General features: G+C 32.7%; 1 protein-coding gene across 3 annotated transcripts in view; it reads right to left on the minus strand.

Annotated features, from left to right (window-relative positions):
• Nucleotides 1-12953, minus strand: part of LOC126864698 (monocarboxylate transporter 10-like) — a 310627-nt gene that overhangs the window by 23751 nt on the left and 273923 nt on the right. For all 3 annotated transcript variants that reach the window (XM_050616263.1, XM_050616264.1, XM_050616262.1), the window contains exon 8: nucleotides 12406-12570. In XM_050616263.1, the coding sequence (XP_050472220.1) occupies nucleotides 12406-12570 (165 nt within the window). The remainder of the gene's footprint in view (nucleotides 1-12405; nucleotides 12571-12953) is intronic.

The following is a 12953-nucleotide window of genomic DNA, read 5'->3' on the forward strand; positions in this document are numbered from 1 at the left end:
TCGCAATAAGTTTAATAAAGTCACACCGATGGTTCTATTGTGTTGACAACTGAGCGACAATCACTTAGCTGCCAACCCAATAGCTACATATTAAGCGTATACGAAAGTAACAGCCGCTAACTTTAAGACGGTAGCAACAAGAAACACGGTCATTACTTTCGTATACACCTGATATATTCAAAGGCTCTTACTAAATAAAAAGCCACATAAAAAGGGAATAAATTTCATTATACCCAGAGAGAGAAAATTGTTCATAGTTTCATATTCTCACTCTCGGGAGCGTGAATTCGTTAGAGTGTGGCCAGTGAAAAAGGAATCCTTAATTAAGAAAAGGCGAAATTACGCACGATGGATTCGCAGACTCTCAACATTCACCGAACAGAGAAAGTTTCTGTTTCGTCGTTCACTGAAAGCGACCGCAAACTTCATAACGCGACGTTTCGCCGCAACTGGCGCCTGTAAAGTCCAACTTCAGCGAGTCTTACACGCTTTTGTTTCAGCGAGACATTAAACCGTGAATCTTTTGTAATTTTATGACAAGGGAGATTTCTTCGTTTCTTTCTTTTCTTTTTAAACGGAAGAAACGTTTTCGATCGTCTTTTTCGCAGTGACTTTCGTGTTTTTCGAACACGTTACGATAAATAATGGCACTTGTGATGTCTGTTTGACTCGATGGACGTGTTACTTAAACGAGAAACAGAATTTTGTACTTGTCTGATGATGTATGGACTCGTACTACTTGCGCGTGAAGATGTGCAATTTATTCGGTTTGCAAATTAAAATTTCTACTTGTTTCATTAAATGTACGTTTGTAATTAAAGAACGCAGAGTATATTTTTAACGATTAGACAATATGAATTTATTATCTTGTAGATTATTTTTTTTAAGTAAACTTCTAACGATTAGGTCGTATGAATTTATTGACTTGTTGTATTGCTATTTTTCTAAAGTGTATTTTTAGCCACTAGACATTTAATATCTTCATTTTAAATGCTGCGAATATTAGGGTTCCTGTTTGCTAATATTCGTTTTAAATATATTTTAGAAAAGTTTTGGGATTAAATTAAAAAGAATCAAAACATCGCAAGTAATTATATTTGTTAATGAGAATAATTTACAGATTCATTAATAGGATACAACGAACCGCCCATTTCTCTCGGTGTTAATTCATCTTTTTCTTCTAATTATTTGGAGAATTCTTGGAATTTTGGGAATTTTTACGTATTTTGCAAAATAACGACGATAATTCTCCACTTGATGGTATTTTCTAATTAAAATATAGTTTTTAAGAATCGCAGATAAGTTTTCGCTCTTAATAAACCAATCAGGTTGTTATCGATGACTTTTACGGTAGAGTGGTACAAAAATTTAGATTAAGAAGAAGTTCCCAATACGTTAAGAAGAAAGTTATTCCTCAATGGGGAAAGAAGAATAGGGGCACTTTTCTTGGAAAGTTTACTCCGATCAAAAGTTCTGATCGAATAAAGCTCTTGTTTGGACGTTTTCGTAAAGAATTGATCTCCGAAATGTAAACTTGGAAACTTAAGTTTTCAACATGATCGTTCATAAAAATAAATTATTTATTATTGTTCGTCGTTTTCATAAGTAATAAAGGAACAAAATATATAAAAATTTAGATTCAGTTAGGAAGATAATGTATTATTACAAAAAATAATAATGTAAATAATGAAACATAGAATATAAAAAATCTTATGACTAAAATGACGGATTTTTATGGAAATTCATATTTTCGAAAATATAATAGAAAATGGTTCTACCTGCCACATATTATATTTTGGATATCTTGTATATTTTCATACAACGTGAAAATTGTTTCATGTATCACATATTATCTTTATGATATGTGTATTTATATTACATAAAATGTATATTTTTTCATATTACGTACAGTCTACATAATTTTCCATTTCCTAATTTCCCATAAATGCATGAAAGCCCTCAGTCTAATTATGACGAATCTTTAGCGTATTAATTATCATAATAACATTATTATAAAGAATACTAATGTAAACTATAAAAAACAAAAAATATAAAAGTTCTAATCTTAAAAATCTACGAAAAACCAAATTTCAATGTAATAATGTAAACAATGAAAAATAACAATTGTAAATAGTCTTACGACGAATCTTTCATCGATATTAATATATTAATATTAAAATAAAGATATTTGAATAATATCTGAAAGATTCTAATAATTTGATAAGACCTGATACATATTTATCCGTCCACGGGCGAACTTATTCTACTTGCTCGTCGAAATACGCGAATATTCTGTTTACAAAGTCTAGAACGTCGTTTGAATACGTACATATGTACATATGTACAATCTACAAGCGTCATAGAACCCCATGCGAGACTATATCCTGCCAGGTCAGGTGGATGTAGATCGTGTTTGACTCGATACGGGATTATTCTCTTCGCCTGTCGGTACATTACCGCTTTACTTGCACAGATGTTGACCTCTTCTACTTGCCCGTATACAGGTGTACCTGTACTACTTATCCGGTATACTTATCCGTACTAGATACGGTAGGGAAAACGCGCTCTTGAATTTTAAACGAAACTGCTTATTGGCGCATGTCTTCGTTTCGTTTAATTACTCAGACGTCCTGTAATTGCACATCCTTTCTACTTTATCGGACAAATAAGAGCAGATTTACGATGTTGTGCCAGTTTCTTTTCCAGTTAATTATTTTGGTATTTGTTCGTTAGTGTATGCGAATCAATTTTGATTATGTAGCGATAAAGGAATTCACATTTGGATTTATAACGTCGAAACAGTTATTTAATAATTTTACTCGAACAATTTTACGAAACATACGCGAACGTGTAGAATTGCAAAGCAATCAATTAAAACGAAATTTCGGAACACGTACGTAAGCTTGTAGTATCGGAATTTTCCATTCAAACGATGAAAAAGATATATTTGTAGATACAAAGATATGCTTTCAAAATAGTTCCCTTGAGCGATTCTTCGAAACTCGTACGAACGTGTATACCGCGAGATACATACACGAATTTGTAATATTGGAAATATCAATTTAAACAACTGAAAGATTCGTATTTTAAAATTCACAAGCTTAAACGGATTCACGAGTGAAATGTCAAAACTCGCACGGGAATTTAAAATGCCAAAGGGATTATTTCACGCAGCCTTCCCGGCGAAACATTCGAATTTACGTTAAAATTCATATCTCTGAAACCTAATCGATAATAAAATAAATTAATACGAAGTAATAAAATGTAATTTATTTACCTGCAATTCCAATAAGCAAATTTTCCAACGTCCACATAACATCGCGCACAAATAAAAACCTCTTTGAGAATAAAATCCTCAGGCATGACGGAGGAACGTTTTAAAGGAACGCGATGTTCACTGTCGTTCCTTCGACGCGTTCTTGCATGTCAGCCACGAACAATAACCATCTTTATTCGTCGCTTATTGCCGAGTGAAAGTCGCAGGCTAACCGTCAGCCGACGTTTACGACGTTCCTACACGTTTCGTCGAATACGAACCCCTTTATTCTCTCTCTGGCACGCGTATTTCCTCATACGAAGAGAACGTATCGCCTTACTGCTTTGTTACAGGCACAATAAATAACAGGTGACGAGGTATTACGATCGCCTGGCAAACACGGCTGACTGTACTCCGTACGCGTAACACGTGTCGCGTTAATACCGTGCTTATACCACTGGCTGACGATGCAGCCTGGTCTCAAGCACGTGTACATGCTCGCCTGTTTAATGGTTTCATCATCTCGGTTACACGGAACGCAATTAAACTCTCCCTTTGTTCCTCCTTTTTTATACCTGCTAACGAATCATGTCACTAAATCCTGCTTTAATGTCTGTTCTTGGAAATGTTTCACTGAAGGTGGCTACTGTGGTTAAGGGAGGTTTTTGTTCAGGTAGATTGCAGTCCTTTTGATTTGGTTATTTGAGTATTTGAGGGTGAAAAGTCAGAATGCCGTACAGTGGAAATACACGGAAATGGGATTATTTGGTACTTTGGAATATTTGTTTCACTTTGATTAACATTCTGTTACAATGACTGGTAATTAATTCTGTAGCTGTTTCAATTGCAGGATGAGTTTCTTTCGTACTATTTTTATTGTACATTCTTTTCTACTATCAACATACTAAGATGTTGTTTCGATAATAATTCCCTAAGTTATAACTAGGATGTACATGTTTAACTATCTGTGACATTTAAGACGAAATAATTAAGTTTGAGAAGCAACCTAGGACAAGAATAATAATGTTAACAAGGATAGAATAAAATACTTTCCGCAGAAAGGAAACCAGGTTACTTCTGCTTACTTGCCAAATTACTAACAAGAAGGAACCAAGTAAGAATTACGAACTCGAAAGAATAAAACGCTTTTCGCGAAAAAGGAACCAACTTTCTTCTGTTCATCTTACAAACTTCTAACAAAGAATAACACTTTATATTCATAATCATCAACCTAATTTGGACTTACAAAATTCCAAAGCAACCGTTTCTCGACACAATGAAATAGCTTTCGCAAAATGGGAACAAAACTTCCTCTAAACTACCAGTAAATAATAAGCTTTGCCAATAGGAAAATTCTGTTAAAGAATTGCATCGCGCGAGTCAACGGTACAATAAAACGTTACGTCTGTAAGAGTTACGCAGATGTTTCCATGGAACGCGCGTGGACTTTGACGCCCACGCATTTTCATGTAACCAAGGGCAACACGCCCACGCGATTTTTCGCGCAATAGTCCCACGCATCCGATAAATCTAACTCTCTGGCCTATAACTCCGCTGGCTACTATTCAACGTGTTACTGTACCAAGAAAAAAAAAAAAGAAGAAAAAAAGAACATTAATCGATGTATTGCGCGTCTGAAACCACGCACAAGTTACCAAACGTCCAAATGATACAGAGACTCTAGCGAAAGGCCAGCCGCCATCAATCAATCGCCATTCGACGGTCCATCAATCAATGATCGAACCAATCACGGTGTTAGCCGATCGATGAAATGTCGTTCAAGGCAGCTTACGGCTGGATATCGCGAGAATGGCTCATGGAAAAAATGATCTTTTTCCGGAGAAAATTGGTTCGGGTGTTTCTCATGGGAATGTAATTTGTCCCCTATAAATGGAATTTTATGTTTTTAGGATGAAGGGAAACATAGGCGGTAAGAAGCTTTTGCTTTGATTCGCAGATTTGAAAATGGTAATTTTTATAAATTGTTTTTCGGCTATTAAGTATGGATATTTTTTACTGATCTTCTGTAATCGAAATTTTATTTCCGAAGGAAAGTGTAAGGGGTAGAAGATTTTCAATTCGATTCGAAGATTGGAGATTAGTCATTTTTATTTTTTATTTCATTTTTTTTTTATTACTGAGTACGAATATTTGATAATAATTATTACAAATAAATGATTTTACGCTAATGTAATAAATATTACAAATGTAATGTAACATTTAAAGAATGTTAATTTATGTGCCATAAAAATTTAGTAAAATAATTCAAAATATCCACCACATTTGTTTTATGTTTTTTTTCTTATTTGGAAGAGAAATCAGTTGCTGAATTGCCGTAATAAAGAACATAAAAAAATTATGTGGCAAACTAATTGTTGCGACGATAAAACAAGAAGATAACTCTAAACATAAAAGAAGTTAATAATTATGAATAATATCGAGACATTCGAACTGACCACAGAGATAATAATAAAACAGAAAAATAATTTATTTCTGAATAAAACACGTTATACTAATAAATATAGATTACGTTGTTTTCCAATTTAAAAGTTAATAAATATTATTATAATTTAATATCATTAGACCATTATGAATACCATTATATTAATTTAATTAACAACTTGATAATAAAATTAATTGCATTACCTACGTTCAACCGTACAAAAGTTTTAGAAAAAAACTTGCAAAAGAAAAATGAAAATGATGAACGAGTTACGGGTATTAATTATTGCAGTGGTATGTTCACCAGGCTTTTTAATATTCGAACAAGCTTCGCGAAATAAAATTCACTGGTAACCGTACAATCTCGCGTAAGTTACACGGTTCCCTAAATATTCTGACAACGAGGCGAATGCGAATTCGTTCAATTAGCGGCAAGCAGAGCGTACAGGCTACGAACGATACGATTTCATTTCCTACAATTTCCTAAACAGAACGAACGTTTGGCCTGCTTGGTTCGTGGTACGCGAGCTAATAACAATCGAGTTTCGTCTCTAATTTCGTAATTTCGAGTTCGTTCGATACTCTGTTATCATTTATTTAATGATCGTACAAGTGTGCCCGCACTATGGAAAAATTTCTAGTAGACTTCTGAAATTTCTACAGACGAAGCGCTGGCTAAATCTATAGTTCGTAAAGTGGCATAATAGACTCACTATGAATAAATTGATCGAGCGATTTCACGTTTCTATACAACATTGTATAAAATTATTCACTTATTCTATTTAATTATATTCTATTTAATTATGTTTTCTATTTAATTTTTATATCAATGATATGTTTCCTTTTATTATTTTATATGGACTATAGGTTTTGGTAAATTATCATATCAAATTATCTATAAATTACTTTTACATCAATTATACATTTTTTCAATTATTCCATATCAATCGTACACTTTTAATTCGCTTTTGCAATTACTTTCAAAATTTTTGAATTTTTCCTAAGTTCCTTAACAAAGATTAGTGTACGTGCACTATGTACAATATAGTTAATACAATTCAATTGATTACCAACTTTCTATTTAAATATAACGTTACGTTATATTAATATATAAATACATAACGTCAAGGTTTGCAACATGACCTATATTTTTTAAATACTACATACTAGCTTCTAAAACTGATCTTATCATTATCATGTTTTGTTGCATCTATATGGTGGCAATGATCATAACGAATATAATTTCATTCGTAATTTTGTGATTAAATTACATGCTGTTAGAAACAACGTAGTTTCAAAATACTTAAAAAAATATGTTTCACATAAATTTGATACAAATATTATTAACATAATTAATTTCCATCAGTACATAAACATGTAGCTTCTCTTCTGTAGTTTCTGTCTCTTTTAACAAGATTAGTATTATTTGCTTGCAAAAAAAGGGTTATTGCTAAATAATTGAAAGAATAGTTGTAGTAAAGTCGTAGTAAGATTAGTATTGTTTGCTTGCTAAAAAGGTTATTAATAAATAATTGAAAAAAAAAGTAGTAGTAGTTTCGAAATCGAGTTTGTATCTGGATTATTTTCGCATGAAGGTACTCGGTACCACGCACCTGCAATGCAGTGGATTCACCTGCGACCCATGGATCACTTGTCTGGATCCGGGAAAAGCATTAGTCCGCTGGCAAATGGCGAGGAGTCGCGTCTCATCTCTGACGATTAGGCTATCTTAACGATGCAACAAGTCATTTGCTGATTCCAGGATTTCCGTCAGCTGTTCACTCATTTTCCTTTCTCTTGATAAAATTCTCATTGCTTTTGAATTCTCAGTGAGAATATTTTTAGGGATTAGCGAACTTCTGCGCTGAAAATTTGTCGAGAATTTTATTTCTCGAAAATTATCACGTGCAGTTATTACGAGTAATAAAAATTCTATTGAGCTTTTGATACTTGAGTGAAAATTTTACTGCATCGAAACCATGTGCACACTCTGTTTTATCAAAATTTCAACTCGACGGGAGGATTCAATTTTCTCGATTGAAAAATATTTTTCGTATCATCGTGAATGAAGAATTTTCATTTATATGTTTTCGGTAAATATTTTTTTCATTCCACCACAAAGTAATATAGCGCGTAATATATGAGTTCGCTTATCTCGACCTGTTTCAATCGCTGGTGAGTGTCATTTATAAAACACTTGAATACCCATTAAACGAAAATCATCGAACTATTTATATTTTGGGAATTAAAAACTGAAAACGTAGATTGATGAAAATCGATCTTGCCAAATCTGAAAAAAATTCTCTTCCAATCTCAACTCCTACAACGTTATTTATAAAACCAATTATGAACCTACATGGATTTACCTTTTTTTAGAAAGTAGCTTAAAACATAAAAAATAAAATTCCAAATTTCTCTTCTTGAACAATTGTCTCACAATTATAATATCGTCTTAAAAATTATTATTGTAATTAAAAACTTATGTATTGTGAACTTACATGCATTAGCTTGTCCGAAATGTTTCTTTCGCATCATAAGGTGATAATAGATGAACAACAATTTCTGTTTTATATTATTTTATCGAATTATGTGTGATCCATTTCGTTCTATTTCTATTATTATATTCGTGCATAATTCAATAAACTAATATAAAACAAAAAACATGGTGCATTTATTATTTCCTCATAAAACGAAAGAAACATTTCAGACAATCTAATATATTAATTGATTTCTTTTCAGAAGATATCTCATAAAGCACACGAAAACCTGTGTGCAAGTGTTTGTATTTGAGGAATGAAGAATGAAAAGACAGAGGCCAAGTTAAGAGCGTTTGAACGTCAAAGCAAATCCTTCGAAATGAATTTATCTGCCAAACTAGATTCTGGCGTTCCCAACTTCGACTTTTACCCTCGAATTACTCCGCTCGAGATTTAATTATGAGCACTGTCCCACGCTGAATTTACGATCTTCTCCTTCGTTCGTTTAATTAAAAGCATTCCAAACGGGCTATTTCTTCGTTCGTCATCGCCGCTTAATATTCGGCCGGAAAGTGTGATCGATCCATTAACACAATTAAGAACAGTGGGAAAAGTAATTCGCGTTCCGACCAACTTTCCTTCTTGGGTTTTCGAGATTAAGCACAATCCATGCTTGCGGTTCAGTCGAATCAGGATGTATCATCTTAACTGCTTGTTCTCTGAATTCTGATTATTTAGAAATCTGTTTAGAAAATCCTGTGACTTACCAAATTCGGAACTTGTTCAATTCGAAATTTTCGGAATTCGAGTAATTTCAGTGAAATTAAAATTTTGAAGACGTTTGTGGCAATATTATGCAAGGTAATTAATTTTGGTTTATTTAAGATATTGAATATTACCGAGAGTAATTAATTTGATTTAATTAAAGATAGAACAACTACATTAGGAAAATAGAAGTGGAAAAGGAAAAATGTGGGACTCTTAAGAATCTTAATGAAAATAATATTTTAACGACAACTGTGGCAATATTGTCCAAAACAATTAAGAAAAAAATAAATAAAGAATAAGAAAGGAGTTCAGAATTTGAATGAAATTGGAGTGCGTTCGATGAAAAATCATATCAGAATTTTACAAAAATCTAATTTTGAAGTTGAATTATTATTATTTTACGAAGAGAACTCAATTTTGATAAAAACCTGAAAATACAATACACGGTAAAACATTACCACCAAACACGGGAAAAACATTACCCGGTATTTTGTTTATAAAATATTACGAGGAGAGAATTTTTTATATTTGAAAACGAGAAAATATGTATGTGCACGCATACATGATTAGGGTGTTCGAGGAAGTGAAAAAGGTTCGTATCTAGCCAGGTCAGCGAAATTCTTGATATAACGAGAAAATTACACGGTTACAAAAGTAGAACACGATCATATTTGATTCAGAGAGTAGTATTGCTTTAATTATGGCAAATGAACATGGTTTTTAAGCATAGTGAGACCACTTCAAGCTCAGACACTCGGAATTCCCTTCTATTCACCAGCATTTACAAACATTATACGTACAAATGTTTGACTTATTCTACAACGATGAACTATAATAAATATTCCTGAATTTTTTAACAATTTTCAAACAACTACGAATAATATTATAATATAAATTATGCCTGATACCTTTCATATTTTTAAATAAATTCTTAAATAACTATAACATCCTTTCAATTCGAAAAATATAAATATTTTTTAATCGTTTTAGAAATATATAATACATTGTTACGAAAAAGTTTAACATTGGAAGAGATTCGATCGAATGAACCAATAATCGAAATTTTCACAAAATTGGTGAATACCGAATTTTATTAAAATATAGAATAAATAATTCTATAGCCTTGTATTTCATGGATTTCAATAAATACCTTTCGATCGAGCTAAATGTAACTTTAAAATAAAATTAATTTCAAAAAGTTCAAACGTATAGAGACAAAGGTATATATCAATTATAACACTATTCGAAATCAATCCATTCGTCGATCGTGGAATATCTAAACAAATTGAAAAGATTAGAGGATATGTTATACAGTTGTGATCGACGTTCGAATGAACGAACTATTCCATTTGTTCGAGACTATACCAGCATCGAGAAAATTGGACGTGCAATTATCTCTACGTCCACCTAGATTCCAATCTGTCTGGCGTTTTCAACAGATGGACATCGCAAAAAACCTTTATACGATCTTCAGAAGAATTTTATTGGCTGCAATTTACGTTGTTCGTCGTTGCGTGTCGATACTTAATAGACACCTCTGTACGATTTTCGTGTTTCCTTCGTTTCAATAGCACGCAGCAGAAAATCGTTTGAATAATAATCGGTCATGGTCGATGGAAAAATTATTCGTTGCCGATAAAATGCTCAAACTGTTCGCTAAATGGAAATGTGATATCACGCAATAAGATTGGTAGTCTCGTTTTAAATCGATTGATTTGTCTCGTTCGATTGTATTGGAGCTATTGGAGCGAGATGATCGGTATTGAAATACTTGATGGAGTGATAATTGCGTTCCTATTATAATTTTCTTGCGTTCCTTTACGCTTTACTGCATGTGAATTTTGTTATTTCATTATTAATCATTTTTATTATTAATAATCTGAAGGTGGAAAAATACGCAGAACGTGCATAATAAGCAAAAATATATAAAATATTCAGCGTAGATAATTCGTTATAATACATTTAATAGGTAAAAGAAATCTTTGCCGAGGTTTCAGTCAGATTTTCACTTATGATCGCAAAAAAATTTGAATTTGCATAGCTATCTATATAGTCTAGATATTATCCTTATTATTTTGAGAAAAATTATTGATTTAACGAATGAATGTGAAATTATTTTGACAATCTTTATGTGTGTGTCTTTATGGCTAATTAAACATACGTTATATATTCGTTCCTTATTTGTTTAATTAAATAGAGACTTAATGCTTAATTATACAGAAAATTGTTCATTTGATGAATAAATGCGGATTTGTTACACTGGTTAGTTTATTTATCATTCGTTTAATTAAGTGGAATTAATTTCAATATTTAATTCAATATAAAAATTGTTAATTTGTTAAACAAATATGAAATTATATCATTCGATAATTTATTCATATCAGATGATATTACGCTTTCTATTTTTTAAATTATATGAAGGTAATGTTTAATTAAACAAAGAGAATTGTTAATTTCTTGATCAAATATGAAATTGTTTGATATCAGTTTATTTTTAAATATGATAATATTGTATATTTGTTTGATCAGATACGAATATTGTCACACGTGTTATAGCGAACTGCTCTACTTGTCTGATTACATTCAATCCCATTCTACTTGGACGACCAGACACGGAGGTGTTCTATTTGCCCGTCCAGATATGTATCTATCCTACTTATTGGGCTAACGTAGTTATTCAGTTGGCCCCGTCAGATCTGATACGCGACTGTTCTACTTGTCTGATCATACGCGTCCAAATTCCATTTTCCTGTTTCAACAATGATGTATTCTACCTGCGTGTCTATACGCGTAATTACTATGTATCATAATTGATTATTATTCCATATACTACTTTGTATCTTGTCTCAGTTATTCTGTCAGCTTCTAACACTATTCGTTCAACGTATTTGTTCAACGTTCTGTTCTTCGTTTACACAGTAGATATAGAAACAGAACAAATTTATGATACAATCCAATACTTGCTTTTTTAATATTTTGATTTTAATGAAATCAAAATTAATTACATTGTAAATATCGTAAATATTCAATGTTTACTTAAACGATCTGTTTGTCTTCGACGAAATTCCAAACATATTGCTACCAACAAAATGTCAACTTATAGGTACAACATTATAAAATTTATAATTCTAAATTTTCCCTCGTAATCAAAGATACAGCGCGCCAATTAAATTTCTACCAAGTTCAAATTATGTCAATATTTCACTTGCATCACTTTCGAAGTAGACGGTGAGTATTGCAAGATATTTATAATTCCAAGCTTCCTCTTATAATCAAAGACGCCAAAAAACAAATATATATAATAATTCCAAATTAAAAATGCTGAAAAGCATCCTCCAAAGCATCCATCGCGCGTCGATTAAATCTTCATGAAATTTGAAAATTAAAACTATGCCAATATTCTGTTTGTCTCGTGTTCGAGGTAGACGACGCTATTCTTATCTGCTAGCGGAAATAACTTACCCGACAGCTTCCCTGTAGAAGACGCTGAAGAGCACTATTCCCACCCCCGTGCCGGCTTGCACGACCATCTCGACGAACTCCCGCCGTTTTCTGAAGTAATGGCCCAGCACCAGGTCGGCAGTTTCTCTCACGAGGCCAGCACCGGTGCCCAGTACCACGCCGTAGCTGTTACATTTTGCAAACGGTGAATCGTTTCACTTCGCAGTAGCGAGCACTGGGAATAGCTTAACGATTTGTTAGAAGAGCGAGAGTGGGCAGGATGAAAGAGGAAAAGCGTTAGATACGTTTTCGAGAGCATACGCGAAATACGCGAATCAGAACCAAGTTTCGAGCCAATTGAGATTTACAAATGTTGGCGAGTTTCCTTGAGATATTGGCAAATTTGAAGCTGCTGATTGATCGTAAAAGATTGAGAGATGTTATCATAGTTTAGGGGGAAAGAAACTAGAGATTTCGCGATTTTCCAGCTGCAGTGGGTAGGATTACGAGGAGGCAGAGTCAGATCTTTTTGCAACTTGTAGGATTTTGCAAGATTCTATTAGAATTTT

Source organism: Bombus huntii, chromosome 4, assembly GCF_024542735.1.
Source record: "Bombus huntii isolate Logan2020A chromosome 4, iyBomHunt1.1, whole genome shotgun sequence".
In the NCBI taxonomy this organism is placed as follows: domain Eukaryota; kingdom Metazoa; phylum Arthropoda; class Insecta; order Hymenoptera; family Apidae; genus Bombus; species Bombus huntii.